The following is a 17,620-nucleotide window of genomic DNA, read 5'->3' as shown; positions in this document are numbered from 1 at the left end:
TGATGCTTCAGGACAGAATAAACAGAGAGCTGATTCTCTTCATGTGCAGGTGTGTGTTAAACAGTTAAACATAGAGACAGAGCTCTGTTACTGTTTATATTTATCAGAGTTATTACAGTGAACATGTGTGCAGACACAAACAGCTGTTAAAGCCGTCATCACAAATCTCCTCTTTCCTCTCTCCTCTGGTTTCATTTCCTCGCATCTCTGGTGGGCGGGACTAAGACGTGAGGAAGAGACGCAAGGAATAGACGCGAGGATGGACGTTTAGAGGTTTGAGATGCACCCACACACACACACACATAGGGACAGAAACAGCTGTTGTTCAGTGATCTTTATTTTAAAAGGCAATCACTACAACTAATGTAATGACACTGTGAGCAGCGTACTGAGCATGTGCAGAGTGTGTGTGTATGTGTGAACACAGGCAGGTAGGAAAACATGTTGAGCATCTTCATCCTCATCTTCATCATAGATATTGTTCTGATCGTCCTTGTCCCCTGCAGCGTGTGTTTGTTTACATTCAACACCATAAACATGTGTAATATTGAAGCAGTAGAGCATGCCTTTTTTATAACACATCTGTTTCTTTAAGCGCCGACATGTTTGTAGTTCTTAGCAGTGTTTTTAAAACACATGTAGTCCTGCTGAAGCTTCACTTTGTGATCTGGCAGACAGTAAGTGTGTATACACAGCGTGTGTGTTCATACACAGACAATAAGTGTGTATTTTTGCACAGACAGTGTGACATTCATGTGTGTGAGAAACACGGAGAGTAGTATCACTCAATACAATCAGGGGCACAGTTTACATTTAGATTCATGTGCTGTCCCTTCTGTCCTGATGAAATGTTTGGATCTGTCACTCAGGCAGCCAACATGGCTGAAAGTTGTCAACATGCCGTTCCACTGATGGCCACTAGGTGATCTCTGTGAGACATCTCAACATTCACATTATTCCAGTGAAGAAGTCCAAACCTTACATGAAGTTTGGTCTCTTCTCTTTCATGTCCATCAGAGGGATTAAAGGTACTTTGATTGACAGGTGTCTCAGCCAATCAGGCATCCATCCAGGATCTTTAGAGTCTGCTGACTTGTGATTTTTTTCAAGTTAGTATTTCCCAGAATGCTCCAGGTGATCAAACCTCCGTGTGTGGGTCTGTGGTGATGCTGGAGTCAAGTCTGAGCAGAGGTCCATAATAAACCTTCATAGTGACAGCAGACAGCTTTACCAGCTCATCCATCACTGAACATAATCAGTGCAACACTTCCCTCCTCTTATGGCTTTACTTCATCCTGTCATCAGTTTTTGAAGAACACAAGCATCATTGTCCTCTCAGAGTGTGAATGCAGCACAGACAGATGACAAACACGAGGACAACGAGCCCTGAGATAGAGTTTAATGAGGCCACGTGATGCAGGTATGACGGGGACCATGCACAGACAACATGAGGCATGTTTTACCACATTCACATTTAGAGTTTCCTTATGAAGCATGACGACAGAGACGGACATGAAGTGTTTACATCGCATGTTTCTTTTCTGCTCTTCATAATTTTTTTTTTGAGCCACAATGGAGTCTCAGTATCAGAACTCATCTGACTCTTACCGATCAACTCTTTGGCATCCATTAAATGTGAAACATCAAGTTTTGATAATGTTCTGCTTTTCTCAAAGTTTTCTTTGTTCAGCCTTCAAACCCTCATTAATGAAGGTTCAAACTTTCCAGACTGACAGCAAACACATCTCACATCTATTTCAACTTGGGTCCAGTTTCCTGGAAGCACGGCCATCATTTCATATCAGTGATGATAATGTGGGACACACAAACAGACTGTTCCTCAAACCTGAGAAAACAAACCACAATACAAAACAAACATAAAGTCCTGTACTGGGTTTCACCAGCTCAGTGTTAGTTCAAATGGCTGAGGTTTACACTCTGCTCATGTTTAAAGGGTTGCACCTGCAGAGATAGTTTCTATGTAAGCATTGTTACAGCTCAGATCTTACACCCAGCTCTGAATAGGTGTAAAGTCCTCCATGGGGCATTGTTTAGAAAGGTGTGATGACTTGAAGAGGAGGAGGCGCAGAGGTGCTCTCCTCATCAAATTAAGAACACCTGATGACTCTGATCTGTACGCACAATTTCCTTTTTCACAAGCGGAGAGGATTTCATCTGCAGTGGAACAGGATACAGCTAAGTTAACAGATGTTGTAGTTGTTGAATTTCACCACTAGATGTCACTGTTGCTGTTTTACACTTATTCAATGGCCTGTGTTAGACAGGGCTTCCTCTGGTCTTCTGACAACTCAAAGTGCTTTTACATTAGAAGCAGTGGTGTAGTGGTCCCTTGAGAGGTGGGTAAACTCTTAAGTTAGGACCCAATTTTGTCAGTGCCCGCATGCACACGCACACACTACATATACATTATATATATATGATTGAGTGTGTGTGTGTGTGTGTGTAATGCTGAGCCCAAACAGGTTACAAACCACAATTTAAAAAGTTGTGCTGAAATCAAGTAAGTCAATTTCTGTCATGGACAGCTGTGGTCCGGGATCGGACCGATAAAAAATAAAAGAGACTAATGGATTCCAAGGCAAAGCAGTGGTCGGCCGAGGAGACAAGCTGCCGTTGTCCGCCATCGTTGTTGTTGTGAGGGAAAGTTGGCTCTAGCGCTGCTGGGAAAAGCGGTCACGTAAAACTGACGTGATGACGTGCCTCTTCCAAGGGCTCGAACGGGCGGAAAAACAAACAGGTGCCGTGTTGGTTCACTAGTTCAACCAGCTCTGAACCAGCGCGAGCACCAGCCCGGAAATACAACCAGGTTCGCGTTGGCCGAAAAGAGGTATCTGTGTGTGTGTGGGTGTATGTCTGTGTGTCTGTGTGTGTGTGTGTGTTTCCGCCGAGAACACAATGATCACCAACGACCACAGTGTGTATCAAATCAAGAGACTGAAACCTGAACCCTCTTCCACACAGATTATTTATAAAGGGTCAAAGGTCAACGCCATCAGCTGATTCACTGATAGGTTCATCTTCGTGATTGGTAAATAAGTGATGATGTCATCAAACAGACAGGCCAGCTCTTAGTTTGTCTCTGCAGGCTTACAGGAAACAGGAAGTGTTCATGAGGGTGTCAAACTGAGCATTAAGACAAACCTACGTCTGTAAACTAAAACCTGAATATCAGAACTTTCATGAAGTACCTTTCACCACGGAGAGAAATGATGACCGAGCAGAAAAACTGAGACCCAAACCTCTGTTATCTTTTGAATCAGGTCCAGGTCTGTGAGAACATTGTGTGTTAGGTTCATAAAGCACAGTGAGTGTGTGGTGTTACAGTCTACAGCACACGAGGACAGTCGTTGTCCCTGTTAATCACAAATGAGTAAGTAAGATAAGGCACTGATGGGTGAGTCTCAAACCTCTCTCTCTGTCTACGGGTCCATCTCCATCTGCAGGGTTTTCTCGCTCTCAGGCTCTTTGGTCTCCATGTTGAACCCGTTCTGCGCTTTACAAGCCTCCACAAACAGCGGGAAATCAGACAAGCTCGTGTTGCACTCCTTGTCTTCTGTCTCCTCCTCTCCTTCCTCCTTCCTCTTCCCTTCTTCTTCTGCGGTCGGCGTGCTGCAGTCGAAAGTGGGCGTGCCGCAGCCGAAGGCCTCGCTGTGTGGCCGGCGTGCCTCGTTGGGGATGTTCTTCTTCAGCTCTCTGTTCCGGCTGCGTTTGGCGAGTTTGGTGACGGAGCCCAGCCGGTTGAAGATGTTGTCCTCGGATGTGGTCTGGTGGTCGGAGCGGCGGTCGCAGTGCTCTGCCCCACGCAGGCGGAGGTTGTTGAGCTTGGTGTCGATGCTCTCCTGGGAGGAGTTCTTGTAGCTGTTGGTGTCCAGGCTGTTGAAGAGGGCGCGGCGCTCCGGGGACAACATGTCGAGCGACACGGCGCGCTGGTCGAGTCCCAGCTGCCGTCGCTCCATGCTGCGGATGGTGGCGGCTCGCTGCAGCTTGTCGTGGACCTCCACACTCATTCGCCGCCGCGTCTCTCTGAACTCTGCTCGAACGTTAGCTTTCCACTCTGCAGCGTGAGCTTTGATCTCCCCGACCTGTCCAAAGAGAAATATCAGAGTTCAAACTGTGGCACAAATATTAAATCATGTTTGACTCTAAGCTTCGATTTCTCTTCACTGAGAGAGCAGAAAACAAATATTCATACCTCAGACTATTTTGATTTTTCTGAATGCAGAATATTGTAGATTTTACAAGCGAGGTCAAAAATATGTGTTTTTAAATTGTTAAAATGATTTCTATTGTGCTGAAAGTCTGCAGAGAAAGGGAGCTGATGGGACCACCTGTTGGGTCATGATTGAAATGAAGCTGCTTTAAGTGTAGGCTGAATACACATCATTAAGATGACTATGAGTGTGGGAGTGTGCCTGGGGGGACCAAAATCTGAGGCCCTGGATGGTCTGGTCTAAAATCCCAAGTCTAGCCGCTGAAGCTCGTATGGGCTGAGACAGGAGTCAAGGCCAAAAATCTAGATGGGGTAAGAGACCCTGAGCTAATCTGTTAACTCTGTCTGAGTGTAAATAACAGTCTGATGTTCTGATGTTAGATAGTTTGGGATGATGGGAAGAGTTAAAGATCAATTAAGTCAACATTCAAAAGTGAAGCATTGTTGGACCTCAGTGATCGTGGTGGAACATAAAACAACAGGAGATCAGCGATGTATGAAGGAGCAAGGCTGTTTAGAGCTTTAAGAACAAGTAAAAGTACTTTGAGATCAATTCTAAAAGAAACAGGTAACCAGTGCACAGTTTTACATTTAACATTTAGATTAAGACTTAAAATTTTAAATTATAATTAGCATTTATATTTAACATTTGACATTAAGATTTAACAATTATATTTAACATTAAGATTCAACATTTAGATTTATGTTTAACATTTATATATAACATTTAACATTTAGATGTAGCATTTCATTACTAGATTTATATTTAAAATATAAATTTAACATTTATATTTATATCTAATATCTATATTTAACATTTAGATATATATTTAACATTTAAATTTAACATTTATATTTATATTTAACATTTAGATTTAACATTTAACATTTAGATTTAACATTTGGATTTAACATTTAGATTTATTTTTTTACATTTATTTTTTTACATTTAGATTCATATTTAACATTTAAAATTTGGATTCAACATTTAACATATAGATTCAACAGGGATTTTATATTAAATGTATTTTTCACAACCACATTAAAGGTGACATATCACGCTTTTTTCATCAATATATATTGGTCTAAGAGGTCCCCAAAACATGTCTTTAAAGTTTATGCTCAAAAAAACACTTTGAAATCAGATTTTGGTCTGCCTGAAAGACCCTTTTCTTCAGTCCTCCTCAGAACACTCTGTTTTCTCTCTGATCACGCCCCCTCAGGAAGTGGATGTGCCTCGGCTGTCCAGCACGTTGATCTAATGTTTACATGTTGGCTGAATATACACGGCTGCTCAGAGATCACGTTACTTCAACCCTCTGAATCTGATCCAGAATCTGATCCTGACGGAGAGGCGCCTGTAGCGCGTGTGTCTTGGTACACAGCTACAGCTACGACATGTAGCTATGTGGCTATGCTAACTAGCGCTAGCACTTATCCATGATAAATAAAAATCATCCACTAGATCTTCAAATCTGCAGACGTGGGGAGTAAAACCGACCTTTGTGTTTATTAAGACAGCCTACAACTAGCATGCCTCCCTCCTAAGCTCCTTGTTAGCACACATGTGTGCAGGTAATGAAAAACGGAGGAGGGATTCAGTATTATTTTATACAGTCTATGGGCTGAACAAGCTCCGAGCTCTGACTCCGTGACAGACCGGATATTGTTGTTACGTAACAAAAACACGGAAGTCTGGAACGGCTCGTTTCACACACATTTACAGAAAGGTGGAGAAATCAAAACAGGGGCAGAATGGATTTTTTTCATTCTTGGGGGGTTTGTAGACAGGGACACATATTTCAGGTAGAGAACCATTAAAAAGTCCATTTTGCATGATATGTCACCTTTAAATGGGAAAAAGATCACAAATACTGCCCGACATGTGATAAAAAGCCCTGCCCACCCTGATCTGCTTTCATCACTTTATATTATCCCTCACTTTGACAATGAACATGATCACATGATCCTAGAGCATCAATACAGATATGTCGTCATCCTCATCATCACTTACCTCCTCCTTCGTCTTCTTGGACAGAACCCTCAGCCAGTCTCCGATCATGTTCAGCACCGCAGCAAAGTAGGCCAGACCCCCCAGGATCCAGAACCAGACCAGAGGACGGTACCACTGCCTGTACTCAATGCGACGGTCGCCCCCTGAAGACACAGGATTAAGGAGGAAGAGGAGGAAAACAGGAAAAAGAGTAATCATCACTTCATCTATAGAAAACTTCAACCACTGAAACTCTGCAAACACTCCTCGTCATCAACCACAGTCATCTCCACCCACCCAGCTATTTCCATCCGCCACAGTCATCGTCATCCCTCCCACACGCTGACCCCAAACCAGCTCACATCAAAAGAGCAGTCCACCTGGAACACGCACACCTGTCCTCCATCATGACACATGAGAGTTACATGAGTCCAGACTTCAGCTGAGTCCTTCCTCGTTGGACCGCTGTGTAGTCGTTGGTCATGATGTTTGATATCAATCTTTTCAGGTCAGATTGATAAGTCATGAAAATCAATAATGACTAGTTATGAGGTTGTATTTATTATTTAGAGATAATATAGGTGCTGTTTGGTGATAAATAAGAAAGTCCCCCTCAGACATTTCAATGAATTAATTGAGATTAAGAGTAGTTCTCACCTGCCACGTAGTCTCCGATTCCAACAGTCGTCAGCGTGATGACGACGAAGTACGTGGACTCGAGCGCTGACCAGCCCTCGATGTGTTTGAAGATCACTGCTGGGATGGTGACGAAGAGGATGCAGCCCGCCAGGATGAAGAGGAGGGTGGAGGCCACACGAATCTTAGTCTGGCTGATCTGGTTATGTTTATTCTGGAACACACACACAGCAGGGTTCTGAGTGTTTTGGACTGTTTGCAGGGACCTGCAGAGTCCAGGAGGACTCCGATGAACCAAGTTAATTATCACATCAGCATGACCGCTGACTTTGAAAACACTTGATATATTTTATATAATCATGAAACTTTGAAGAAAGAGGAACTGTAAAGAAAAGAGGGAAACTTTCCGCTGTGTGGAGAGTCATGCAGTTCCTCTCACCACCACAAGATGGCACTACAGGTGACACTGGATCACATCAGCATCATCCCACATTACATACACTACTCAGCTCTCTGTCACAAATGTAAACAAACTGTATCTGAGGTATGAGTTGAGTTCCTATTCCGAGACTGTGGAGGGCAGCGTCACTCTTTACAGTGTACAGCCTGCTGGAACCTCATTAGAAGAAGAAGAACAACAACAACAATAATGACAATAAGCGCAGAAACACAACTGCAGTTTGTGAGTGAGGAGGAAAAAGGGTTGCACACAACAAATCTAAAAGCCACCTGAAGAGTCTTCATCACAACGGAGACATTATTCACAACGGAGACGTGTTAAAGCAATGATTCAAATAATCAAAATAATTTTAGATTTTGTAAATGTGTTTTCTTAATGGTATATTTGTTTTGGTTAAAATTGTTTAATGTCATTTTGTTCAAATTTTAATTTGCATTGCACTTCCAAGTCATCGTAACAAATGTTAAGTACAGAATATTATTAATGATCGCTGCTTACAACACCTTCAACTTTTACAGCATCAGGTTAGCATTAAATCCACATTATGTCGTTCTTTTTAAAGTAAAAAATGAGTAAAACATGAAGTGATCTTATCAGGGTCAGCCATGGAAATGTCCCTGATTAATCAAGGAATAATAATAAAAGTGAGTCAGGTATAACGTAATGTTTATAAAGCGGACTCACCCTAAACATTTTCTCCACTTTGGCGATGCTCTTTACAAAAATGGTTCCCAGCTGATCTCCAACGCCCGCCAACAGGAAGCCAAACAGAGGAATCCCAAATATGGCGTAAAGGATGCAGAAGATCTTTCCCCCCTCTGTGCTGGGAGCTATGTTTCCATAACCTGAGGAGGAGGAGGAGGAGGAGGAGGAGGAGGAGGAGGAGAGATAAATGGATCGAAATAAGGAGAAAGAGGAGGACAGGGAGAAGGAAGAAGAGGGGGAGAAGAAAGCAGGAGGAAGAACGGTGAGAGAGAAGAGTCACATCGTGATAAATATGAAAAAGTCTGACTGTTTTAATCAGATTTGGTTTCTGGTAATGCTGTGCGATATGGACAAAATTTTATATCCCGATATAGGTGATTTTATATCCTGATAACGATATATATCCCGATATAGTATTTTTCCTTAAAATTACATGAAATGAATGGCAGTTTTCTCTCATATTTTTCAATTTATTTATGAAACACATTTTATGTATAAAAACATAATAAAATGTATAAAAGACAAATTAAAATAAAACACAAATATCCAGTGGACAAGTACCATTCAAAATATCTGGTAGTACAACCAGTTTTAAAGGAATGCACTTAAGTGCAAAGAATTAAAATAAATACAATAACAATAACATAAAGTGCTTGAAGTACCATTCAAGTATGCCAACATTTAACAAATGCTAATTGCATTTTGTGCATTAACACGTATGTGCACATAACAAAAGTGCATAGAAAAGTGCAATAAATGAACTGTTTCAGAGGTTGAGTTTTATGAACACAAGTTTGTCAGGCTTGTTCTGACATGAAATGAAACCTCTTAAAATAACTTGTTGCTTTTTTTACATTTTGTTTCACGTTTCACAGGTTGAGATATTGGAAGACTAGATTAGATAAGATAGATAAGATTAGAAGTGTTCGAGTCGGTCGTAACGACTTGTTGGCGACATGTTTTGCAGATTTCCGTTTTCTGGTCGGTGTCCGACTTTTTAAAACCAAACCAAAGCCAAACCATGGAATTGCGGTTCCCTCTTTTCGGCACCAACTCCTCTTTCGGTTCTGTTTCCACTTTGTTTTCCGCTAAGCTCTCCGCTTCTGCCATGTTGTTACATCCATGCTCTATCAGTGCCGTAAACTAGTAGTTGTGAGTGACGTAAAAATGCTACCGCAAAGTAGTAGCGGTGCTGCAGCTTACATTAACCTGCATTCATCATCGTTCATACAATGTAGTGAAGCAACAGAGCTAGACCAATACCCTACACATCAAAATAACGATATAAACGACAGAGGGTTATATCGTACGGTGGACGTTTTTATATTGCACTACGATTTATATCGTAATATCGCACAGCACTAGTTTCTGGTCTGAAATATTTAAAGGTACAGTGAGTAGAACTTGAATTCTAGATTGAAAAGCTTCCTTGCTCCTCCCTCTCCTCGGTGAAGCGACGGTGGCCTCCTGTGATTCATGATCAATGTGATCCTCCATTTGCCAAGTTTTACTGACAAAAACTGAAATCACTACAAAGTCTTTTGCACACAACACCAACAACTCTAATCTTCCTCTTCTTTATCCTCTGACTGGAGCTTTCTGTGTGGCCACTCACTAAAATCTAAAAACTAAAAATGTGTATGCTACTTGTTTGCCTGTTCTGTGCCACAGTAGAAATATGGCAGTGAAAGATGGCAGCCTCCATGAAAGGTGACCCACACCGATGTAGAAAAAAAGGCTCATTCTAAGTTACAGACAACTCTTATAATAAGGTGATTATACGCTTACTGAAACACACCCTAGGAATATTAGATTCTGTCAAGTCTACTCTGCGAAATGCCCCTTTATACAACACAATGTACCTTTAATTATTTCATTTTCAAGTTTTTATTTAGAGCTTAAAATAAAAACATGGAGTCTGGTTTTAGAGTTCTTTAGATCAATGTTAGGAGGATCTAATCTTCTGAAACATTTGTATTTGTTCTACTTTTTCAGAAGTTTTTACCCTCTGTTATGATACATAGCTGATCAATACATTTACATCAATCAATCAATCAATCAATCAATCAATCAGTCAATCAGTCAATCAGTCAATCAATCAATCAATCAATCAATCAATCTTTATTTATATACCACCAAATCCCAACAAATGTTCTCCTCAGACTCTTTCCAAACAGAGCAGGTCTAGACCGTACTCTATGTTTCTATTATTAACAAAGATCCAACATCAAGACAGGATCAGATCCAGTCCCCTCTTACAGACAGGACTCAGTCTGATCTCATCTTAATCCACCATGAGCAGAGCACTTTGCAGCATTTAGCAAGTTACAGTGGCAAGGACAAACTTCCTTTAACAGGCAGAAACCTCCAGCAGGACCAGACTCATGTTAGACACACATCTGCTGAGACCGTGTTGGAGAGAGGGATAGAGGGAGATGAAGAGAGAGAGAGATGATAGTGGTGAGACGGATAGTAGTAGTTGTAGCAGCTGGAGTCTGGCACGTCCACAGCAGCATAGATTCAGAGGAACCTACGAGACAAGGGAGCTCAGGGACTCCAGAAAGGTCTATGGTTAGTAACTTTAATGGGACAGGGAGAGTTAAAGTAAGAGACAGGCAGAGAGAGGAGAGAGAGGGAAAGACAGGATCCCAGTGTGTCAGTCTAAGCCTATAGCAGCATAACTAAGAGCTGGTCCAAGCCTGATCCAGCTCTAACTATAAGCTTTATCAAAAAGGAAAATTTGAAGCCTACTCTTAAAAGTAGAGAGGGTGTCTGCCTCCTGGACCCTGATGAGTAGATGATTCCAAAGGAGAGGGGCCTGATAACTGAAGGCTCGACCTCCCATACTATTTTTTCTAATGTTTTCATACATGAGCACAAACACGAATACGCAGCACGAACATGAGGTATTATCAATCCAAACATTCAGTTCAGAAAGAGTTGTTCTAAATAATTGAGTTTTTACTTGAAATTTGGGCAGATGCCAATACTGCCCACATGAACTCAGAGATGGCTCCCTTGTCTCGGAGGTTCTTCTGGATCATTGCTGCAGACTGCCATGGACCTGCCTGACAATAGCTGCAGGTAGCAGTATAATATCAGTTTTACTTTAATGATAATTGTTTACAGTGGATGTCAAAACCAGACCTGTTGACCTGAATTTTATCAGTCATATTATTGTAACCCAGCGTCTATAACAAACATATTTTTACTATTTCTATTTGTGTTGTAGACTGAAGTCTGTTTCATCTGTTGTGTTATTGTTACTGTTTGTTTCTCTCCCTCTCTCCCTCTCTCCCTCTCTTTCGCAGCCCACACGGTCTCAGCAGATGTCTGTTCAACATGACTCTGTTTCTGTTCGAGGTTCCTGCCTCTTAAATGAAGTTTTTCTTGCCTCTGTTTCTTGCTAAATGTTGTTAAGTGCTTACTCATGATGGATTAATGTCAAGTCTCTGTATATAATAGAATACGCTTTAGCTCTGCTCTTTATGGAGAGTATCCTGAGATATCTTGGTGCTGCATCAACAACATTGATTTATTGATCAAATGTGTAAAACAGGAGACTTATCTTGTACACAAACAACATTGAACCTGATGAACCTGCGTAATGTCACTACCTATAGTTGTGATGACCGTCCCGGCGAAGAAGAAAGAGCTGCCAAGGTCCCAGTGGCTCGAGTTATAGGACGTGTCACCAATGGGACTCACGCCAGCATTCACAGCGTCCACAGAGTGCTGAAAGACAAGAAAAGACAGCTAGGTTAATGCAACACAAACACAGAAGAAAACACCCGCACACAGGATGTGTCAGGCAGCAGTTATTAAATCCTGTCAGGTTGAAATGATCTGAGGTTGATGTGGCACAAAGATCCTCTACTCGTAAGATGCTCAGTCGAAGTTCCTGTAGGTGAGGTCATCAAGGACTTATATTCTGAGGCTCACGGATGACATGTTGAGAGTCTGACTGTTGAAGAACGTCTACTACTGACCTACAGAATTGAGTGCCAAACACAGGAGTGACATGTCTGAAGGACTCCGTCTATGATTAGTTGCCATCTGGCTTTGTGCTCTCTCATCCGTCAACACCCACCGGCTGCGTTTTCAGAACACAGCATGCAGCAGGACTGCTGGACAGCTGGAGTCATGTGACCGAGGTTTTCCCACAAGGTTTTTCAGCTCACTGCTGAAGAGGCTGGCTGTTCAGATACTCCTTTTCAACCGAGGCCGGCACTCAATTGAGAACCGTTTTTTGTGTTTCGACTGTGAGTGAACCGGCTCCCGGTCGGGAAAACCGGTTTCAGAGCGGCTCAAATTCTTTGCTGGACTAGAACCTCAAACTGCTTACGTCAGGGGTGAGGGGCGGGGTTGCCGTGATCACAAACACAAATCAAACATGTTTCCGCCATTGTCCTGCAGCGAACAAATAAAAGAGACTAATGGATTCCAAGGCAAAGCAGTGGTCGGCCGAAGAGACAAGCTGCCGTTGTCCGCCATCGTTGTTGTTGTGAGGGAAAGTTTGCGCTAGCACTGCTGGGAAAAGCAGTGGCGTAAATCTATCGTCATGACGTGCCTCTCGCTCAAGCGAGTGGAAAAACAAATGGGAGCCGTGTTGGTTCGCGAGTTCAACCAGCTCCGAATACAACCCGGTTCTCGTTGGTCGAAAAGAGGTAACAGAGAGCTGAATCAAAGGAAAGTTGACTGGAAGGGGAGAGTGTGGAAAAGATGAACAAGCAACAGGGATGAAGTCAGCCTGGAGAGGATTGTCAAGAAACATTGAGTCACAGACTTTGGAGAGCTTCTGGAGGAGTGGACTGAGGCTAGAGTCAGAGCATCAAGAGACACCACGCACAGACGTCTTCAGATAGAGACTACACCTGTCACATTCTTCATATCAAGACACTCCTGAACCAGAGACAACAACGTCATAAGAATCTGACCTGGGCTAAAAAAGAACTGGACTGTTGCTCAGTGGTCCAAAGTCCTCTTTAAGATGAAAGTTAGCATTTCATTTGTAAATCAAGGTCCTAGAGTCTGGAGGTAGAGAAGAGAGGCACAGAGTCCAAGGTGTCTGAAGTCCAGAGTGAAGTTTCTGCAGTCTGTAATGGTTTGGGGTGCCATGTCATCTGCTGGTGCTGGTCCTTTGTTTTTTTATCAAGTCCAAAGTCAACACAGAGTCTTTCAGGAGATTTTAGAGCACTTCATGCTTCATCTAGCTATATGGAGACGCTGAGTTCCTTTTCCAGCAGGACTCAGCACCTGCCCACAGCACCAAAACTACCACCACATGGATTTCTCACCATGATATTACAGTGCTTGATTGACCAGATCACCAGACTTGAACCCTAAAGAGAATCTGTGAGATATGTGTCAAAAGGAAGATGAGACAGCCAATACAAAACTACAGACGAGCTGAAGGCTGTGATGAAAGCAACCTGAGCTTTGGTAACACCTCAGCAGAGCTCCAGGCTGAGTGTACACATGAACATACTTTACAGAAGATGAACATTCCTGTATTTAAAATCATGTTTTTAATCAATCTACAATCTCTTTACATTTTTCTGGCTGTAGGCCATAATTATCAAAATTAAGATATAAAAACCCCTGACATATTTTAGTTTGCATGCAGTCTAGAATATGTCACATGTTTACTGTCATAAAAAACTGATGGAAAATATCAAACTTTTTCACAATATTCTAATTTACTGAGATGTACCTATATATAAATCCAGCAGGTGGTCTGAAGACAAGACCTGAAAAACAACATCTGAATTACCTGAGGGGGAATAAATAATAAATCACTGTTCCCTCTCTTGGGGTGTAGAGTGTTGGGAGAGCTCACACATTTTTAAAGTCATTTATAGAATGATGAGGAAACATGTCCAACATTTCCTTCTTTGAAATGTACAATGGGAATATATATGGAACAACCGGGATCCTTAGGACCAAAGCAGACATTCAGTTTTTGCAGGACCTATATCCAAGTCTCTCTACGTGCAAAATGCCAAAATTTAATAGGAAGAAGTTATTTGAGGTCAAAGGAACCCTCACAACCTCAGCTGAAGAGTGGAAAACACAACACCCATCGGCTGTGTTTTCAGAACGCAGCCGGTGGGTGCCCGCGGTAATTACTGAATCAAGGATTCTGCTCCTCCTCTCCTCATCCATGTTGTCTTTCTGGTCCTCTGAAAACCTCTGACCTGTTGACTCCAGGCCTGGCTCCGCTCATCATGACTTTGGTTTGTTGTTGTAGTTAAGTGAAATACGATCTGGTGATAACACAGAGTGTTTTATTCTGAAAATTAACCGGATGTTTTCATTTTGTTTTGGTGAAACCTGACTTCCTGTCCCGCTCCATCTGCTCTGTTGAGATTGATGCGTTGTGCTCCGGCATCCGGCAAGAATAGAAGTCTTGTGTATCTGATCCGTTGTGTTACGGCCGGTCAGATCCAGTGCTGTGACGGATCAGAGACGGATCGGACAGGGATCTGGTGGAATTTGATTGTTACTGTCCACACAACACTGCAACGTTTAAAAATCAACCAGCAAATAATCAACTAACTCTTCAGACCAGTTTCATTTGGAATCTTGTTGTGTATTCTGCAAAGTTACAGAACATTATATTTTATATGTTTGTTTTATCTGCCTTTATATTATATTCATGACTTAAAGGCTTGGCCCCCGCTGCTTACATTTGTTATCCTGGAATTTACCTTTTCATAATGTGATCACACTGATTATGTGACTGCTAACCCTCATAGGAAATAGCTGGTTGGCCCTGATGAAGTTCTCAGTGGCTGAAACCAAAGGACAAGTTTTTAACGATACTGCATTCCTGAAAAATAAAAACTTTTCATTGACTGCTTCATTGTCTAGTGGAGTTTTAATCCCACTGTTTCCTAATCTGGAGCTGTTCTGTTGTCTTTCAAATAAAACACACAGCCTCCTAAAACAGACATGTTACTAATCTCACTGCTTCACATATAGTCCAAAAGTTGGTTTAGTCTTGGTCCTTTTTGTCTAGAAATGTGTAATCCCACTGAACATCAGTCTAGAAGTATTTAAATCCTGCTACTTCCTCAGAAGTCTTTTAATCTCACTGCTTCCTAATCTAGACACACTGCCTCCTTAATCTGTAGACTCCCACTCCTCCCTGATCTACAAATCCTTTCAACCTGATTGCATCTTAAACTACAAGTTTCCAACACTTCTTAACAGAAGTGTAACATAACTGTGATGGGCCCAGTGCAAATATTGTTTTGGGCCCTCCTTCTTGCCCTACAGAAATGAGGCGTTTTTCGACCAGAGGAAATTTACCCCAGAACTACATGCGTTTCGATCGGTGGACCTAGGGTCTGAATTTGGATTAGAGATAGATCTACCCCTAAAAAGCCCCTGCTAGGGGGGTAGTACTTTTCAAAGGTCCCGGGGCTTTCTGGGGCAGGGCCTGCAATGCTGAACGTGTTTGATTGGTAAATTAACCACAGTGTTTTTAATCCGCCCTCCGTCCACAATAACATCACACACATCTGTGATTCACTTGATTTCTCTTTCTTTCATTAGTTTTTATTTGTTCTATCTTTTTTGTATGTGTGTGTACTTTTCAAAAGAAGAAGCTGTGATTCTCTTGATTTAGCAACTTGTAACAGTAGTCTTCTCTCAGCCCACCGTGAATGCGTCTCTCCCGGTGTTACAGTTTTAAAAGTGACCCTGTAAACTGGAGACCTTCAGCTGAACGTGTCAGTGTTTGTGGAGTTTACACAGCTGTTGAAACACAGAGGGAGTTCCTGGGAATGCAAACTAGTTTAGATTTTATTAAGATTTCAAAATATCCTCATCAGATATTTAATGATCGTCTAAAGACGTTTATGAGGGATGCATCCGGCTGAGAGTCTCCAGTTAACAGGGTTGCTGTTTAAACCAAAACACCGGCCGATCTCTGCCACGGCTTTTTGAGTTAAAAGGATTTTAAAGCCGTGTTGAAATGTCTTTGCTACTCGCGCTTATCTCCTCTCACGTGTTGATTCAGTGAATCCATCTGTGATGAAATATAGCACCATCTAAAACAGCACCAGCTGAGTCTCTTCATGCTAACAGGCTAACTGTTGTGTTGCTCATAATGATACCTGCCTGTCCGTCTGCTTCTATGGTGTCATCTGTGATGAATGGCATTCCTCTTTGTGTTACTGCCCTCTACTTGTCTGGTGGTGTAGTGCATTCACTTTTTTTTCTCCATACGTCACTGGCCTGATTTGCACAATCTGCCCAGGACTTCAGCCCGTGGTCGAAACACAGACAACAATGGGGGCACAGGAACCTTTTAGTTCAGGGGAAAGTAGTTCTGGGGGCTAAAAGACCCCGGAACTCTTGGTTGAAATGCACCTATGCATGATCATGTGCACTTACACACACGGAAATACACACAACCACTCCAAGCAAACAAGCAGACAGTCCATGTCACCCTGCAAAGATTTAGTGGCACAACTTTCATCCAAAGCAGCCACTGATCAGAACCACGGACAGCAGCCGTGACAACGCATTTATCTCTGCTAACCTAACAGCCGGATTTATTCACACGAAGAAACATCTGAAGTAGTTTAGGACAAAGATAGCTTACACTGAATGTTGATAAGCATAAAACACTCATCCAAAGAAAAGCACAGAAGCTTTCCATACGCCCACACATTATGGATGACAGCCCCTGATACAGCTACATGCAGACTTTAACGTTTAGCTTTGTTCAGATTTACAGACACAGCAGAAGAGCATTTCTCCACATATGAGAGGTAATAATTATAAAGCTATTATCTTAACTCCATCCCACTTTATTACAAAGAAAATCTCAGTTAGTTCACCCTGTTTGGTGATCAGGATAGTCTGTGGTAATACTGTCCAGATGTCCAGATGTCTGGCTCTGGAGTCTCTCCTGCCCCATGCTGCTTCTTAAATATGACTGCATCAGTTTGAGCACCACACTCATCCTGTTGTCTCTGCTCCCTCCGTTCTTGAGCGCCACTTTAAGCTTTGGGGTTGTTGAATATTAAACAGATAACTGGTCTCCTTGGTGGAACAGTCAGGATCACACAATCGTCACATGATGTGGAGTCACAAGGTCACTGGATGTACAAAAACAGCGTGTGATTCACCCCCAGTTCATGGGCCCTGGTGCATTACGATGGTTGCACTGCTGATACTTCCACCTGTGCTTCTCAATCTGTGTTCATTTTAACCCCAGCACCTCTAGAAATATTTCAGTTAGGGATGGGCAATGATTTTCGAATATTCGAACATTCGTTCACTTTGTAAAAATCAAAGAGTTACTTTGAATATTTTCTCATTTTAAAAGTACAATTTTTCATCATTTTACCGGTGCCTGGTTGTAATACAGTATTCCCGCCAGACGGTGGCTATAGATTGTCTTAAAGCTGTTTGCTAACCGTATTAGCAAACACACGAAGAAGAATGCTAACTGCACTAAATAGCAAATGAAGAAAAAAACATGAGCAACATCCGCAGCAATTTTCTCTGTTTCAGAATCTCTCACCACTACACGTGTATTTCCACTGAGCATGGCTATAAAATGTTAACACACACGCCA

At 42.2% G+C, this 17,620-nt stretch overlaps 1 protein-coding gene across 1 annotated transcript in view; it reads right to left on the bottom strand.

Annotated features, from left to right (window-relative positions):
* Positions 1–328: 328 nt before the first annotated feature.
* kcnk10a (potassium channel, subfamily K, member 10a) overlaps positions 329–17,620 on the bottom strand; it is a 33,911-nt gene continuing 16,619 nt past the window's right edge. Inside the window, exons 3-7 of the mRNA XM_034698900.1 lie at positions 11,643–11,760; positions 8,005–8,165; positions 6,882–7,074; positions 6,246–6,388; positions 329–4,103 (exon numbers count right to left, since the gene is read on the bottom strand). Coding sequence (XP_034554791.1) covers positions 3,441–4,103; positions 6,246–6,388; positions 6,882–7,074; positions 8,005–8,165; positions 11,643–11,760 — 1,278 coding nt within the window. The 3' untranslated portion in view covers positions 329–3,440. The remainder of the gene's footprint in view (positions 4,104–6,245; positions 6,389–6,881; positions 7,075–8,004; positions 8,166–11,642; positions 11,761–17,620) is intronic.

This window comes from Notolabrus celidotus, chromosome 13 (genome assembly GCF_009762535.1).
Source record: "Notolabrus celidotus isolate fNotCel1 chromosome 13, fNotCel1.pri, whole genome shotgun sequence".
NCBI lineage: Eukaryota > Metazoa > Chordata > Actinopteri > Labriformes > Labridae > Notolabrus > Notolabrus celidotus.
Note: the sequence above shows the minus strand (reverse complement) of the source record. Positions and strands in the feature narration are given on the sequence as shown.